The sequence below is a fragment of the Petaurus breviceps genome, unplaced genomic scaffold (assembly GCF_028583685.1).
Source record: "Petaurus breviceps papuanus isolate PSGF00001 unplaced genomic scaffold, PetGlider_PUasm1.0 221, whole genome shotgun sequence".
Taxonomy (NCBI): domain Eukaryota; kingdom Metazoa; phylum Chordata; class Mammalia; order Diprotodontia; family Petauridae; genus Petaurus; species Petaurus breviceps.
Genome location: NW_027185877.1, coordinates 9,045,549 through 9,064,675, shown reverse-complemented (window position 1 = coordinate 9,064,675; position 19,127 = coordinate 9,045,549). Strand labels below are relative to the sequence as shown.

Here is a 19,127-nt window from a genome sequence, read left to right as displayed (position 1 = left end):
CCATTTAGACAAATAATCAATTACTTACTATTATTATTATTACTAACATTAATCACAGCAACAGATAGCTTTTCTTTTTCTGCTTTTAGGTTTACAGGGCACTTTACATATTTTATCTCAGTTGATCCTTACAACAATCCTAGAAGATAGGTCCTGTTATTTTGCCCATTTTATAGATGAGCAAATTGATGCTGAAGGTAACTAAGTAACTTCTCCAAAGCCACATAGAGGGTAAGTGTAAGACAGGATTCAAATTCCTCTGGCTGACTCTTAGACCAATATTCTATCAGTTAGCAACATAGCTACCCCATATGTGACAATTGTGTCATATCTAGCGTCTATGCAGTTTGGGAGGATATGTCATTAAGTATATCATTTTAAGACATATTAAGAGGAAACAATATGAGAGTAGGTGGTTATAGCTCACTATTGCTTTTCAAGCCTTGTTAATTCTCCATCAGACTACTCTTCAGATGAGGTGTCCCCTTAGATAGCTAGGAATAATCCTGGCATATTGGGAGCATCTTTCTTTCTAATATTATGACTCACAATACTGTGTTTGTTTCTTTACTTAATATCATTTAACCAGCTAATATCTCATCAGTATAAAATAACTAATTAATTGGCTTATTTATTTATGAAAGTTTATTTACAGAGAAGGTATAGTGAGGATTGAAGCAGAACATCTTTCCCAAAACTGAAGGACACTCTCCCTTATGCCCAGCTACTTGATTCCCAGTAACAGTGGACTGTAAGTTAAAGTTTGCTTACAGGGGGTCATTGCCAATGACCCTTTCTTATTTGTAGGCTGTGTTGTCTCAGTTACAGTTCTTGCTGGACTGGGTCAAGCAGGTCATTTGTCAGCACAAGATATTTAATGAATTTAAATGCTAAACTAAGGGAAGATTTGACTATAAACTATAGTTACTGGGCTTCTATTGGCTCTTCCAACTTTTTGAAGCTTACAAGGTCTGTTCTGTCTCTAATATTCATTCACCCAGGACCAGGAAATAATGTTGACAACAAGGATAGAAACAGAAATGCTGGTTCACACCACATGGCAGCAGGGTGGGAAAAGAGACAAGTGGTGGAAGGCCACTGATGCTTTCGCCATTGCTGCCTTTCCTCCAACCTGGAGGTTTAGAGAAGTTCCTCTTTCGCTTATTACCAGAGAAGAGAAATTCTTTCCAGATCTTAAATGAGTAATCACTGAACATGGAACAGACTTCTGGTAGTTTTTCTGACCTTCTAAGTTCACAAGATTTTTACTCAATCCATTCTGTCTTTGATAGTCATTAACAAAGATGAGAAAAAAAAATCCAACAAACACAACAGAGTCAAAAATCCCATGCTTCATAGCCACATAGCAACTGTGCAAGAAAGAGAACTGAAGTCCCTCTCATATCTAGGCTCCCACAAAAATTTTTTTCCCCTTATTCAAAAGCCATGATGGAAGAGATAATCCTTTTATTTTTTTCAAACTTTTCCATGAACAGTCTGTTTTGGCTCAGAAGCCAGTTAACATATTTTTTTTATTACCTCACAGTATTCTATCTTTGAATAGGAAACTTCCTTATATTCTATATGGTTTGATATCATCCTCTAAGGCTCTCATTGTCCAGTTATCCCAATACAAAGCACAAAGAAATCAGGACAAAGTAATTTCCAGAGCCAGAGAACATTGAGAACTGAAAATACTTCATATAGAAGGTGTCAACTAACTGTTTTGATTTTTTTTAATGTTTTGAAAAAAGTTTGAAATTTCACTAGATACCACACTCTAGATATAAAGGACCACCAGGGATAAGTAGGATCTGGGGGATGGAATCTTTTGTGCAGAGTCCAGAGAATATTTTCCAGAGCTAGGAGACATGTCTGACTGGAATACAGGGGTAATAATATGAAATAAGACTGCAAAAGTAGGTGGGAGCCATAGTTTGGAAGGTTTTAAAGGTTAGACTTAAAAAAATCATCTTAGAAGCAAAATGGAACCATTAAAGATTTCTGAGTAGGGGAGTGGCATAGTCACATTTAGGTTTTAGGAATTCAGTAAATGTCAGGTGAATGGATGGGAGAGGAAGACGATTGGAAATTGAGATTGTAAATAATTTGTGCAGTAATTTGACAAAAAAGATAGAAACAGAGATGCATGCTTACATGGCAGTTGGGTAGGGAGTACAGTAATTTGTGTATATATCCTTATCCCCATCATACTATAAACTCATCAAGAGCATGAATTGCTTTGTATCTTTTTTTTTTGTATTTTTCAGGGGCCAACTTTTTCAACCAACTCTAGGTATTACAGTACTTTCAGAAAATATAAAAAAAAGATGTTTTAAAATTGTGTTAAACATTTAAAATATGAATTTTAACCAAAAACTGCAACTAAATACTTACAGATTCGTTACTGGGCTGTACAGGATAAGGAAGCTGCTGCACAAAGGGTTCAAGTCAGCAGTCAGGATTATTCTGCCAAACTCGAAAACTTGCTACCTGATATGCAGTATTCTGTGGAGGTTAGGGCCTATAACAGTGCAGGATATGGGCCACCCAGTGATGTGGTTGATGTCTATACAAAGAAAGCACGTAAGTATGGGTGTTTTAATTTTAGAATATTTGAATATAAAAGTTCATTTCATCACAATCTAGAATCCATCTTGGGAAAAATATTCCATCTATTAGTGTATTTCTCCCCAGTACTGCCTTTATATTGCCTGGATCATTTTATTTAACTAAGAAAGATAAAAAAAGAAAAAAAAGCCTCTTTTACCAATTCTTATGTGCTATTATGGAAATAAAATGAGCAATAAACCAACTTTATAAAAGTTTATCTTTGAAAAACCTTCACAAGGTTTAAGTAGCTATATTTATTGCATGTTTGGAAACAATATTGTCATAGAAATGGAGGCAAGCATATATAGTAAACTAGGAGGAACTAATACAGCCTGGCTCTCCCTCACAATTATTTAAACAATGTGATGGGGAAATCTGAGGAGAAACCACAGTGAGTTATTTGTTCAACCCAGGTCAGCACAGAGAAACAGCCAGGAAGACCAATCCCGAGATTCATCTAATGCTGCATACCAAACAAGGAGCATGATCAGGAGGCAGCAGTCACGTTGCTCTTCAATGAGAAGAGGCTACATAAGAAAAAGTATTTGCATTTTAATGGGGGAGATAATACAAATTTCCGATCAGAACTCTGATATTCTCATTTTAAAATCGGAATTGCATCCATGGTCACAGAGGGAGGCAAAGACCCTGGAAGTTGTTTTGATGATCTAAAAGAAAGGAAAGAGAGCGAGCGAGCAAAGGAACACACTTAGAAAAGAAAGGGAAAGGAAGTTGAACTTCTCTTTCATAAGTCTGGCTGGTAAAGTAGAAGACACATAAAATCAAGTCAGAAGAGGTTAGCGGAGCAGATGTCACTTGAGATCACTTACTCTTTACTTTTAGCTAAATTATTCAAAGAAGGGTAGAATTTAGGCAGTGACAATCACACAGAATTGACATAAAAATACATTCAACTCAACAAAGAAACAGAAGGAATCTCTAAGCGGAGAAGCAAGAAAAAGAGCTCCACCTCTTTATAAATGAGTAAATTCTAGAAGGGATTGGTCATTGACAAAACAGAATCCATTATTAAAGGGTGACTTGTGAAGGCACATTTAAAAGAAAAGAATGAAATAGCAAATGTTTATCATTGGTGTCTGGCAGAGAGGAATAGAATAGGGGTAAGAAAGTTGAAAAAGATTGACTTAAACATAGATCACTAATCCTGAGTATATTCCTTTCTCATTATCACTTTCTCTTTGATAAACAAAGGGCAAAGAGAGAAAATATATCAGAGAATAGCATAGAGAGAAATACATCATTATCATGATGAGTGGGATAACTAATGCATGAAACAGAAAAGGATGACACGATGGACTAGAGTGTAGAATCCAATAGTATTTTGTCTTTAAGAAACATCCTTGAAACATAAAGACTGGGGCGGCTAGGTGGCTCACTGAGTAGAGCACCAACCCTGGAGTCAGGACGACCTGGGTTCTGATCTGGCCTCAGATACTTCACACACACACACACACACACACACACACACACACACAAAAGCTAGCTGTGTGACCTTGGGCAAGTCACTTAACCCCAATTGCCCTACCCTCCCCCTCCAAAAAGTTAAAAAAAAACATAAAGAGTTAAAATAAGGGATCAAAGAAAACTATTTTTGTTTCATGATCTCAGACAAAGCAACATCAAAGGCAAATTGATTGAAAGAGATAAACAGCAGAACTACATTATTCTAGAGAGCACCATATAAAAAACCATATAAAACCTCTTACATAAGTGGAGAAAAGCAGAAATACTAAACACATCCATTACTGAGGAAAATATAGTGAAATTATCTGAATTATTATTAAGGAAAGGATTAAAATGAGTGAGAGACTAAAGTGTCTTCCATGTAGTAGGCATTTAATAGGTATAGAAATTCTAAAAATCAAAGAAAAGTTTGAGAAAATCAGAAGTAAAAAAAATTGAAGTAATACAACCACAGACCTTTTAAAAATAAACATTCAACTAATTTGACTTTTAAAAGAAAGAAGAAAACCAAATTGCTTTCATAAAAATGAAAAAAGTAGAATTCACATAAAAAAGAAATAAGGGCAATTATTAGAAACTGTTTTTTTAAGTATGTGCCCCAAAATGACAGCTTAAATGTAATGAATGAATACTTATAAAATACAAACTGTCTAGATTAACAATAAAAGAGAGGTGGAGTCAAGTGCAGGACCTCCGCCCAGCTTCAGCTTCCACCTTCCCCAATCCATGTAAAAGGGAGACTCGGAACAAACTTTGGAACTGCAGAACCCACAAAATGACACAGAGAAGCTAACCTCCCACTGAGGACAGCCCAGCAGGTGCAGGGCTCTGGGAGCAGAGCCCAGGCCCCCGTGAGCCAGAGGTTTTAGCCCCAGGGCAGGCCTGACCAGCCCGAGGCCAGAGGAACCCCAGATCAGCAGCAGCTGTGGCCATTTCCAGATTTATCAACACAAAGATGCTAAGGACAAAGTGAGAGGTCAGTGCAGTGTGGACTTTGGGACCAGTAGTTGGGAGTGCAGTTGGCTTCTGCCCCCAGGGCAAGAAGCCACTGAGATGCCTGGCACAGCCAGTGCCACGTGCCAACTTCAACTCCTGGCCTGCAGACCGTAGGGGGACCAAGCTACCAGTCTGAGGGGTAATCGCTCTTGCTTTAACCTGCTTAGATCTGGATTGCAGTCTAGGGTGGAGGTTCAGGGGTTCATAACCAGCTTGCCAGAGCATGTGGAGGCCTCAGAGAGGGCATCCAACTAATACCTCCAGCAGCTGAGAAAACCCCAGCGTTTGGAATAGAAGCTCCCCTTTCTGGTGGCAGAGTCCTACTGTGGCAAAAAGCCCAGGGGTCAAGTGACTGAGGGGCGACATGACCAGATAAAGGAAACAAAACAAACAGAAGATTCCAACATTAGACTCCTATTTTGGGGACAAGAAGGAGCAAAGCATGGAGCAGGAGGAAGACAGTGAAGTCAGAACTCCTGCAACAAAAGCTTCAAAGGAGAATACGAGCTGGTTACAGGCCATAGTGGACCTTAAGAAGCAGGTAAGAGAAGTGGAAGAAAAATTGGGAAGAGAAATGAGAATGATGTAAAAAAATTATGAAATGAGAGTCAACAGGCTGACTGAGGAAAATCACACCTTAAAAAACAGACTAACTCAATTGGCAAAAGAGACTCAAAAAGGCAATGAAGAGAGGAATACCTTGAAAAGCCAAATTTGTTAGATGGAAAAAGAATCTCAAAAGCTCAATGAGTTGAATCTTTCCTTCAGATTTAGATGGAACAAAGGGAAGCTAGTGACTTTAAGAGAAATTAAGATGATGTTAAACAGATCCAAACTAATGAAAGAATAGATGGCAATGTGAAATATCTCATGGGAAAAACCACTGACCTGGAAAATAGATCCAAGAGAGATAATTTAAAAATTATTGGTCTACCTGAGAGCCATGATCCTAGAAATCATCCTCCAAGAAATTCTCAAGGAAAATTGCCCTGATGTTCTAGATGATGTATCTCACCCTACAGGAGAGTAGGAGAAAGGGGATGAGATGGGGGATGATGGAATGGAGGGCAGGCTGGGGGGGAAGGAAGTTGGAAGCACTCACTTTTGAAAAGGGACAGGATCAATGTAGAGAATAGAACAAGTGGGTGGTGGGATAGGAGAGAGGGAAATATAATCAGTCTTTTACAATATATCTTCTGTGTTAATGTTTTGCATTAGCTACCCATGTACAACCTATACTGGACTGCTTATCTTCCCAGTAAGGGTGATTGACAAGGGAGGAAGGGAATGAATCTGGAATTCAGAGATTTAAAATGAAATGTTTAAAATTATATACAATTATTAATACTATCTTACTTGTAATTGAGAAAGAAGATATACAGGCACTGGGTCATAGAGACCCACCATGCCCTACTGAAAAGTCTAAGGGGTTATGGGAGAAGATATGGGAGAGAGCAGATTGGAAGAGGGGATAGCCTGTAGAACTGCTATTCGGGGGTGGTGGGTAGGGGAAAAACGGGGAGAAAATTTGCAACTCAAAATCAGGTGGAAATTAATGATGTAAATCAGAAGTTAATAAAACATTTGAAAAAAAAACACCATCTCAAAGAAGAACATGAACATACAGTAAATGAACTCCAAAGAGAACAAAAGGATTAGATGGATTTAGAAGTGAATTTCATCAACTATTTAAAGGAAAATTATTTGCAATATTACACAACCTTTTTTCCCCCCAGACATAGTAACAGAATGGTTTCTAGTCTTAATTTGACACAGATATTCTCACAGAAAAAATAGAAATTGAACTATAGACCAATATCCTGAATGGATAATGATAAAAACATTTTAAACAAAATACTAGCTAAGAGGCCTCAGCAGCTCATCTAAAGGATTAGATGGGATTTATATCAGGATTGCAGGGTTGGTTAAGTAACAGGAAAAAAAAACAAATATATTTATGACCACCTTAATAACAAGAATAAGAAAAATCTTGACTATATCAAAAATACCAAAAAAAAAATCTTTAGGAAAAAACAAAAATAAAATCCCTACAAAATCCCCAAGAATTAATAGGAAGAAGTGATGGTGTTTAATCGTTTCTATATGAAACCAAGAATCAGCAGTATATGTAATGGATATAAACTAGAGTCCTTTACGGTAAGATTAAGAATAAAGCAGGATGTCCATTGTTACCATTAATTTTTGGTATAGCTTTTAGAAATGGAAGAAAAATCAATTGAATTGACAAGTATAGGGAAAGAAAAAACAAAATTACTGCTTTTGCAGATTATATGATGATGTTCTTAGAAAATCTTGGGAATGACATAAAAATTAACAGTAACAGTCCATAACTTCAATAGAGTTGTACATTATAAAATAAATTCACACAAATCATCAGCCTTTCTACATATTATTAATAAAACCTAGTAGGCAGAGAGAAAAATAAACTCCATTCCAATCAAATGGGCATCTTACTTGGAGTCATCAAAATCCTGTCATAGAAATTTACTGTGTGACCCCCGTGTGACATTGAAAATTTTTTTTTCAGTTTCAGTTTCCTCATATACACAATGAGGATAATAATGGCACCTATCTCACAGGCTTGTTTTGAGGGTGAAATGAGGTAACGTATAAAGTGCTTTGCAAACTTTAAAATACTATCTACATGACATTATTATTGTAGGTATTACAATGCATGAAATATCTGATAGTTAATCTACTGAGTTACACAACAAAAATATATTAATACAAAACACTTTACTAAGTAAGTGGAAAGATACTGATTCCTCAAAACCAGGCAAAACTGATGTAATTAAAAATGACATTACATGGATTCATTCAGTCCTATGTCATTCAAACTGTCAAAAAACAAAAACTGAAGAATCTTAAGGAAAATAAGAATAAGTAGAAAGGAAGGGAACCTAGCAGTCTTAGATCTCAAACTATAATATAAAGCAAAACCTATTGAAACTATTTGGTATTCCTAAAAAAAAGAAAAAAAAAGCTGTCAATCCACGAAACAGATTAACTATACCAAAGCAAATAAATTTAATAGATACACCCAATGCCCCCATATACTGGGGCAAATACTTATTATTTGATAAAAATATTAGTTTTTAAAAATTAAATTAATTAATTAAAAATATAGTTCAGAAAACTAGAAATTGGTCTGGCAGAAATCGTTTCCTCACTTCATGTGAAATATCAAGTTAAATGTCAAATGGATATATAAATTATGTATAAAAGGTCAGAATACAAATAAATTATAAGAAATTGAATTTTGGTTTATTGTATCCAAACAAAGTATACAAAGGATAATGAAAAACAAAATGGGCAATTTTCATTCAAGTAAAAAGGTTTTGGACAAACAATACCAATAAAGTCAAAACTAGAAATGAAACTATTAAGTAGGGAAAACATCTTTGCAGCAGCTTTCTCAGATAAAGATCTTATTTGATCAGAAATTATGAACAGGCACTTAAATTGAAAAAAATTATTTTAAAAATTTATTTATTTACTTTTAGTTTACAGCATTCAGTTCCACAGTTCCTTGAGTTTCAAATTTTCTCCACTTCCCTCTCCTCCCTGCCCCCCATGGCAGCATGCAATCAAATATAGGTTCTACAAACACCTTCGCATTAAACATTAGTCAAGTTGTAAAGAAGGATTATAACCAATGGGGTGAACAATGAGAAAGAAGGGACAAAACAAAATAAAACACAAAAAAGAGAAAGCAAGTAGTTGGCTTCAATCTGCATTCAGGCTTTGTAGTTCTTTCTCTGGATGTGGATATCCCTTTCCATCATGAATCTTTCGTAGTTGTCTTCTAACCTTGCATTGCTGAGAGGAGCCCAGTCTATCAAAGTTAGTCACACATATGATGTATACGGTATACAAAGTTCTCCTGGTTCTGCTCTCCTCATTCAGCATCAGTTTATATACATCTCTCCAATTTATTATTAAGTCTGACTGCTCCTCATTTCTTTATTTTGTCTTTATTAATTTGTTTATTTACTTATAATTTACAAGATTCAGTCCCACAATCCCTTCAGTTTCAAATTTTCTTCCCTACTCCCCCCTCCCCCCCATGGCAGCATGCAATCAAATATAGGATCTGGGAACACTTTCACACTTTCACATTAGACATTAGTCAGGTTATAAAGAAGGATTGTAACACATGGGATGAACAATGGGAAAGGGGAAAAAAAACCAAACAAGAAAAAGAAAGAGAGCAGATAGTTTGCTTCAGTCTGCATTCAAACTCTGTTCTTTCTCTGAATGTAGACATCTCCCTTCATGAGTCTTTTGGAGTTGTCTTATAACCTTGCATTGCTGAAAAGAGTCTAGTCTGTCAAAGTTGGTCATCACACATCGTTGTATCTATAATTGTGTGCAAATTTATCCTGGTTCTGCTCTTCTCATTCAGCATCAGTTTGTATAAGTCTCTCCAGGTAAATATGAAGTCCATCTGCTCCTCATTTCTAATAGCAAAATGGTATTCTGATGGGCATTGCCTTAATTTCCAATTCTTTGCCACCTAAAAAAAAGAGCTGTAATAGATATTTTTGTACATAGGTGTCTTCCTCCTGCTTCTATGATCTCTTTGGGATGCAGCCCTAGAAGTGGTATTGCTTGGGGTGCATAGGTGGCGCAGTGAGTAAAGCTCCAGCTCTGGAGTCAAAAGGACCTGAGTTTGGTTCCAGCCTCAGACACTTAACACACACCAAAAACTAGCCGAGCAACCTTGGGCAAGTTATTAACCCCAGTTGCCCTCCAAAAGGCAAAAGGCAAAAAAAAAAAAGAAGTGGTATTGCTGGGTCAAAGGGTATGCAATTATTTATAGCCCTTTGGGTATAGTTCCAGATTGCTCTCCAGAATGGTTCGATCAGTTCACAACTTCACCAGCAATCCATTGGTGTTCCAATTTCCCCACATCTTCTCTAACATTTATCATTTTCTTGTTTTGTCATGTTAGCCAGTCTGACTGGTGAGATGTGGTACCTCAGAGTTTTTTTGATATGTATTTCTCTAATCAATAATGATTTAGAGCATTTTTTTCATATTCTTATAGATAAATTTAATTCCTTCCTCTGAAAACTGCCCGTTCATATCCTTTGACCATTTATCAATTGGGGAATGACTTGTATCCTTATAGATTTGACTTAGTTCTCTGTATATTTTAGAAATGAGGCCTTTATCAGAGACACTGATAAATTCTTTCCCAGTTTTCCACTTCCCTCCTAATCTCGGTTGCATTGACTTTGTTACAAAAACTTTTCAATTTAATATAATCAAAATTATCCATTTTGCATTTTGTATTGCCCTCTAACTCTTGCTTGGTCATAAAATCTTCCCTTCTCCATAAATCTGACAGGTAATCTATACCTTGGTCTCCCAGATTGCTTACAGTGTAAGCCTTTATTTCTAAATCATGGACCCATTCAGACTTTATTTTGGTATATCGTGTAAGATATTGGTCTATGCCCAGTATCTGCCATATTCTTTTATAGTTTTCCCAGAAGTTTTTGTCAACTAGTTAGTTCTCATTGAGAAGATGGAGTCTTTAGGTTTGTCAAACAGTAGATTACTATAGTTAATAACTACTGTGTCTTGTGTACCTAATCTATTCCACTGATTCACTTCTCTATTCCTCAGCCATTACTAAGTATTTTTTTCAGTGTAGTAACAGCAATGTTGTAATGATAATCAATTGCAAAAGACTTAGCAACTCTCATCAATACAATGATCCATGACAATTCCAAAAGACTCATGATAAAAAAAACAAAACAATGCTAACTACCCCCAGATAGGAAATTGGACTCTGAGTATAGATTAAAGTATTTTTCCTTCCTTCCTTCCTTCCTTCCTTCCTTCCTTCCTTCCTTCCTTCCTTCCTTCCTTCCTTCCTTCCTTCTTTCCTTCCTTCCTTCCTTCCTTCCTTCCTTCCTTCCTTCCTTCCTTCCTTCCTTCCTTCCTTCCTTCTTTTCTTCCTTCCTTCCTTTTTTTATTTTTCAAATGCTTTATTAACTTCTGATTGACATCATTCATTTGCGCCAGATTTTGAGTTGCAAATTTTCTCCTCGTTTTTCCCCTACACACTGCCCCAAAACAGCAGTCCCACAGGATATCGCCTCCTCCAATCTGCTCTCTCCCGTATTTTCTCCCATACCCCTTTCGACTTTTCCAGTAGGACATGGTGGATCTCAATGCCCCAGTGCCTGTATATCTTATTTCCCAATTACATGTAAAATAGTATTAATAATAATGCATATATATACATATATATATAAACACACACACATATATATATACATACATACATACATTTGAATATTTGATTTTAAAACTTTGAATTCCAGATTCATTCCCTTTCTTCCTTGTCACCCACCCTTACTGGGAAGATAAGCAGTTCAATACAGGTTGTACATGTGTGGCTAATGCAAAGCAGTACCATAGTAGATATATTGTAAAAGACTGATGATATTTCCCTCCCTCCTATCCCACCTCCCACTTGTTCTATTCTCTACTTTGATCCTGTCCCTTTTCAAAAGTGGGTGCTTCCAACTTTCCTCCCCCTCAGCCTGCCATCCCTTCCATCATCCCCCGTCTCATCCCCTTCCCCCACAATCTCCTGGAGGGTGAGATACCCTATTTAGTGTGTATTTAATTCCCTCCTCAAGCCAAATACAATGGGAATAAGGTTGACCCATACCCTTTTGCCTTCCTATTCTTCCCCTCCATTGTAACCATTTTCCATTGCCTCTTCTATATGATAGTTTACCCCATTCTGTCTCTCCCCATCTCCTCTCATATTCCTCTCTCCTTTTAAGTATCATCCCTTCCTGTTAAATTGGTCCTGTGCCCTCTATCTATGTATACCTGTAAACATATATACACACATTCACAAATGTATTCATGTGCCCATATACCCTCATATATAGACATACACACATATTTCTATTCCCTTCTGTAGCGGCAAGCACCCCAGCATCCCCAGTGTGTCTGCCAACACAGGTTCTTAGATCTGCTTTGTTAAAGGAAAGCAACTCAAAATGGGTCAACAAGCTTACTTTAATCAGTCAAATATGTATCATTTACCTAGTTCAGGAGAAAAAGGTCAGCACCCCGAACTTCAGAATATACAGAAAAAATTATCAAGACAGAGAAACAGATCAAGTAGACAGTTTTCCAAACTGTTCAACCATTACATCCATACCAAATCAACATCTGGGTTTCAAAGCTGGGGGGCCCTGGAGAACGGCTTCCCAGAGTTTCATCTGATCAAATCACAGAACACTTCTCAAAGTGAGCCCCCAAACAAAGCTACACATCAGGGCTTATATAGCCTTATCCTGCTCAGAGAATGTAACAACCTTATTGACTCACTGGCCAATCAAGAGGTATCTACTGAAAAACAAGCCTCCCACCCCAGGCTCCAGGTGCACTTTAGCCTAGGGGCAGGGAAGATCTTTAAAATTTACATTCCCATTACACCTTCAACAACTGAGAAAAGTTTCATAAGTTACAATTATTGTTTTTCCATGAAGGAATGTTAATAGTTCAACTTTGATAAGTTCCTTATGATTTCTTTTCCCTGTTTACCTTCTCATGTTTCTTTTGCTTCTTGTATCTGAATGTAAACTTTTCTATTCAACTCTGTTTTTTTCATCAAGAATGCTTAAAAGTCCTCTATTCCACTGAATGACCATATTTTCCCCTGAACATGATACTCAGTTTTGCTGGGTAGGTGACTCTTGGTTTTAATCCCATCTCCTTTGCCCTCTGGAAAATCATATTCCAAGCCCTTCGATGCCTCAGTGTAGAAGCTGCCAGATTGTGGGTTATCCTGATTGTGTTTCCACACTATTCAACTTGTTTCTTCCTGGCTGCTTGTAATATTCTCTTCTTAATCTGGGACTTCTGGGACCTGGCTATAATATTCCTAGGGGTTTTCTTTTTGGGATCTTTTTCAGGAGGTGATCAGTGGATTCTTTCAACCTCTATTTTGCCCTGTGGTACTAAAACATCAGGGCAGTTTTCTTTGAGAACTTCCTGGAGAATGATTTCTAGGTTCTTACTTTGATCATGGCTTTCAGGTAGTCCAATAATTTTTAAATTATCTCTCTTGGATCTATTTTCCAGGTCAGTGGTTTTTCCCATGAAATATTTCACATTGCCTTCTATTCTTTTATTTGTTTGGATCTGTTTAACATCATCTTAATTTCTTATAAAGTCATTAGCTTCCATTTGCTCCAATCTAATTCTGAAGCAATGATTCTCCTCAGTGAGCTTTTGAGATTCTTTTTCCACCTGGAATATTGGCTTTTTAAGGCATTCTTCTCCTCATTGCCTTTTTGAGCATCTTTTGCCATTTGAGTCAGTCTGTTTTTTAAGGTCTGATTTTCCTCAGCCAGGCTGTTGACTCTCATTTCCTAATTTTCTTGCATCGTTCTCATTTCTCTTCCCAATTTTTCCTCCACTTCTCTTATCTGCTTCTTAAGGTCCTCTGTGGCCTGTAACGAGCTCACATAATTTATATAACAATGTAAAGAAAAACAACTTCAAAAGACTAAAGAACTCTGATAAATGCAATGGACAACCATAATTCCATATTGTTAATAAAGCATATACTCACCTCACAGAAGGTGTTTTCCAGGATGAAACATTTATGTATATGACCAGTGTGGGAATTTGTTTTACTTGACTAGATTTGTGGGTTTTTTTTTAAATTTTATTTTAGTCTCTAACACCAGAACACAAATACAGAATAGAGAAAAGAAACAAAAGTATATTATAAACTTTAATTTTGAAACTTAAATCCAAAGTAAGAAAGGCAAAAAAAGCATGTCATGTGCATAGCAGATGAAGAGCATCTGTGCATAGCAGATGTGAAAAGCATAAGAAAAGATTAAAAACATGTAACAAATTTTCATTTAAAGAAAACCTGTATGAGAAATACTACATATTGTATTGAGAGAGATGGACAATCTTTGCTTCCTTCTAAGTTTTATTTTGTTCTCTGATATGCACTTTTTTACTTCATTATTTTTCCCTCCCTCCCCACCCAAAGGCTACAATTAAGTGTAGATAAGTTTCTCTATAGCTATAGATGTATGTATACATACACACATATACATATATAGAAATATACCTTCCAAAAATCTGCTCTTGATCTTTGTTTTTATGTTTGTGCATATCATTTGTTTCCTATCCCTCCTGACACCTCTACTTTCTTTCTGCTCACTACTTTGACTTCTGTTACTTGCCTACCACCCTCCAAAGATCCCTCCCCATCTAAATAAATCCCATAAGTCTAAACACCCTTCTATAGCTCCCTATAACCTATTCCCTCCTTTTTATATATAGATCCTTCCCTTATCATTCCATTACCATTTATTTAAACACTGTTCTATACCCCCTTTTACCTATTTCCTCACCTTCCCCTGTAAAGATATCTCCCTTGTCCTCCCCCCTCCCTATCCACTTACCATTTTATTTCTTCTGAATTTAAAAGATGTTTATACTTTTCTAAATATATGTGTTAAACCCATTCCCAATGAAAGTAGTGTACCAGAGCTACCAGTCCTCCTACCCTAGCTAATTCCTCTGTATCCATTCTTCCTCTTTTGCCTCATTTGTATAAAATAATTGCTCTTTTTAGCTCCTTCCAAAGGGTTTTATTTTCTAAATTCATATCATACTCAGGTTTACCCCAATCTTTCTTATGAACTACCTAATTATTAATAAGAATCTTAGACATTTTTTACATCTTACTTATATAAAAAAGTAAATGGTCTCTCCTTATTGAATCCCTTATAATCAGTTTTTGGTATGTGCCTTATATTTCTCTTTGCTCCTGTATGTCAACAAAGTCTTGAAAATCTGACAGTTAAATCAAATGTCCATTCTTTTTTCCTTCAGAATTATGCTTAACTTTGGTGTGTATGATATTTTTGGCTGGAGCCCAAGTTCTTTTGCTCTTCAATATATGGTGCTCCAAGACCCACAGTCCTTTAATGGCTCCACTGCTAGGTCTTGTGTGATTCTAATTGTAGCACCATGTAAAGCCAAGCACGAGCAGCTCTCCAAAGGACTGCTGCTCTTCATAGCTCTAGGATTATGATCACATAGTATAATGAACTCTTCATTTAGCAGTAAACTAAAGCAAAACATCCACAGAAATAAAAGTACAGCATTCACAATGATATAACATAGCAACTTATCACTAAAGTAGCTACATAATTTTAAACAAAAAATATCACTCAGTAAGTCCTTAACTCAATCATCCTCCTTAAGGGGTACAAAGTACAAAGTTCTCCACCCCTAGGTCATGATCTTGTCAGCCAGCACTAAGTATCCAAAGAAAAAGATACTTTCATCTTGACTGGAGGCTGGCTACCAAATTCCATGGTTCCTCCTCCATGCTCCCAATTCTTGTCCAAATTCACCCAACTGTCACTTGGTTCGAAGTTCATGGTGACCAATCTACCTGACCCTTCAAAGTCTCTGTCCCTGGGAAGAGAAAACTTAACAGAGCCAGAACAATATCTACACACCTCAAGTTTAGCAGAATTACAACATTCACACATTTCTGGCACTATCATCTCAATTCACCTTCTGCCTGTGAAATCAACTCAATTCAAAATATAGAATGCTTCTATCTGACAAAGTAACACAATCAACAGACAAAAGTCTTCTATCTGACAAAGTATACAAATCATCAGACAAAATGGTTCCATCTGACAAAGTAACACAAACACAGATCAACACAGACAGAACAGACAGAGTGCCAGACACCACAAGTGTTCTTCTCAGTTCTGCTCAGTTCCAGTTTGTGCTTCTGCTTTTATATGGTGGTTCTATTACCTGTTCCACCCTTTCTGTTGTGTCAGCAAGTTCCTCCCACCTTCAAATCATAGGTGGGGCTCAAAGGCACTTGAAGAATTGAAACAAGGTGCTAAATACTTGAATAACAGAAACAAGACACTAAGTACTACTTTGCTTGCCATTACACACCATCATATTTAAATTGTTTCATTTTTGTTGCTTTTAATATTTTATCCTTGAGCTGGAGGTTTCAGAATTTGACTATACTATTCCTATGAATTTTCCTTATAGGATCTCTTTTAAGTGGTAATTGATGGATTTTTTTCTATTTTTACTTTCCCTCCTTGTTTTAATGACTTAGGACAATTTTATTTAATTATTTCTTGCATTATTGTATCAATAGTCTTTTTTTGATCATAGTTTTCAGTTGGTTCAGTTATTTTTGTGTTTTCTCTTCTTTACCTGTTTTCCAGATCTATTGTTTTTCTTATAAGATGTTTTACTTTCTCTTCTATTTTTTCCTTATTCATGTTCTGTTAATTATTTCTCAGTGAAATCATTAAAAATGATTTCACTGACTCCACCTTGCCCGTTTTTAATTTTCAAGGTGTCATTTTCTTAAGATGCTGGATCTCCTTTTCTAATTGATTGGCTCTCCTTATTTTTCTTGAATTATTCCTTGTTTTTTGTTTAGTTTTTCCTCCATCTCTGTCATTTGATTTTTAAAGTTTTTTTTTAAAGATCTATGAATTTTTTTGGACCATTTGACATTACACTTTGGTATTTCTTTACTTCAATATCCTCCTCTGTAGATGAACTCTGTTCTTCCCTATTCCCATAATAGCTTTCTGTGTTTGGATTCTTTCACTTTTGCATGTGCATTTTTTTTGTGGTAATAGCTTTTGTGGTAAAAGCTCTAGCTCTGGGGTATGGGGGATGGTGCCTCTTGCCACAGATCTTCAGTTCTCCCCTCTATCCTAGAACTAAGGCCAAATCTCCAACCTCCTGATGGTTCACAGCCAGATATTTTCTGCCCCACTGCTTCTGCATTTACCAGGCATGTGTTCTTTCTTTCTTGCTCCCATTGATCTTCATAGCACAGTTGGGTCTGGTGTTCCTTGTCAGCAGAACTTCCCTTGATCTTCCCTGGCTCAGATGCCAAACTGCCCTCACTATTCCAGGGTAAAAGTACATGTGGCTAGAATGAAGGCAGCCACTCATACCAACTAACCCTAGGGCTTGCCACTTACTACTAAAATGAACCCTAGCCTGGAGGTGTTGACTCTTCATAGGGACCAAACCTAGTCCTGGGATTTTTCTTTTGATTTTCTCAAATTGTCCCAGGAAGACACCTGCTGTGCCCCTATTCTTATTAATTTTTACCTGCACTTTGTTCACCCTAAGGTGCTATTTTAACACTTTTGTGGGGAGAAATCTTGAGAACTTGGAATTTTCCGACCTACTCTGCCATCTTCCCAAAATCCTCTGCCTAGATTTGTTTTTAAAAATTGTTTTCTGTATGTGTGTGTGTGTGTGTGTGTGTGTGTGTGTTTTGTTTAAGATAGGGGAAGACAAAAAGGGTAATTAGAGGTAGGATTCAAACAAAAATGTTTGTCCTTCATTTTCTTTTTTTTAAGCAACTGGGGTTAAGTAACTTGCTCAAGGTTACATGGCCAGTTATTTCTGGGTGTGGTACTAAGTATTTGAGCCCAGATTCAATCCCAGGTCATCCTGACTCTGGGGCTGGTGCTCTTACTCACTGTGCCATCTGGTTGCCCCTAAGCAATTGGGGTTAAGTAACTTGCTCAAGGTTACACAGCCAGGTGTTTCTGGGTGGGTGCTAAGTGTCTGAGTCTGGATTTGATCCCAGGTCATCCCAACTCTGGGGCCCGGTGATCTTACTCATTGTGCTACCTGGCCACCCCTGTCCTTCATTTTCAAGAGACCATGACATCAGGGAAGTGATGCCATGACATGCAAGTAAATTGGATTTTAGTGAAGGGGGGCTGTGCAAAGTTGCCAGCCTCACTTTGTCCTCCAGAGCCATCTGGGTCCAGTGGTCATATATAGATCAGGACAATTGGAGATGGCCCAGGTCTCAGTGGGGGACCTTGGCCTTTTCAGGCTAAGGTCTTTAACTGGTTTCAGGCTGATTGACGCAACACCCATTCAGTGAATAAGGAAATGAAAAGAGAACAAAAAGGTCATACAAGTAAAAAAACTGAAAATTACATGTTGCATGTGTTATGTACTTGAAAAGCAATTTTTCCAAGATTCACACTTCCATATCCCATGTATTATAAAGAAATGCTCATTTTAATTGGTATTTGTCAAATTCATAATAAAAGAAAATTAAGTAAGCCTAGATGATTCAGAGCTAGAAGAGACTTTGATGGCCATCTCGTCCACCCCCTCATTTTGCAGATAAAGAAACTGAGGCCCATAAAAAGTCTGAGGTCTGTAGTTTTTTTCTTGCTCTTCCCATGTGACCAGCCCTTCTTCTATACTTGTCACACATTTAATGACATCCTTTATACCTAGGTTATATGTTGCAGCCTGTTTACACCCATTTTGGCATTTTGATATACTCAAATGTTTTTTCATAACCAAAAAAACAGTAACTACAATGGGATCTTACAATGTTGACATCTTTCAGTTTCTTGGGTTGTGGTAATCAGGTTGTTTATTCTTAAATATATCATTTAAGAAAGTCTATTTGTTTCCTAATTTGCTTACCCATAATACTTTTAATTTAGATACCTATAAAGATTTTGTATAGATGAGAGAGTGAGCACAAGCTTTACTGATATTCTCTTGACCACCTTTTAAAGTGTTAATAAAGTCTAAGATTTTCATAGTAGAATAGTGTCAGGAATTTGAATCCTACCTCAGACATATACTAGCTGTATAACTCTAAAGCAAGCATACATATTATTTCAGCCTCAATCTCCTCACCTAAAATTGGGTTAATAATAGTACCTACCTCACAAGGTTTTTATGAGACTCAAATGAGAGAACTCATTTGAAGTACTTGATAAACTTTTAAGTTACATGTAAATGTTAGCTAATATTTTTGTTATTATGATTATTTTCCTCACCTTTAATATTTTCCCTTTCTTCAGTTATCATGTAATTCCTCAGTGCCCTTAACTATATTACCTCCAGAACCAATCTCCATTTTACATGCTTCCTTTTCTATCCAATAT

At 36.8% G+C, this 19,127-nt stretch overlaps 1 protein-coding gene across 2 annotated transcripts in view; it reads left to right on the top strand.

The window, feature by feature from the left end:
- CNTN1 (contactin 1) overlaps positions 1–19,127 on the top strand; it is a 337,786-nt gene that overhangs the window by 297,593 nt on the left and 21,066 nt on the right. For both annotated transcript variants that reach the window (XM_069094831.1, XM_069094830.1), the window contains one exon: positions 2,400–2,586. In XM_069094831.1, the coding sequence (XP_068950932.1) occupies positions 2,400–2,586 (187 nt within the window). The remainder of the gene's footprint in view (positions 1–2,399; positions 2,587–19,127) is intronic.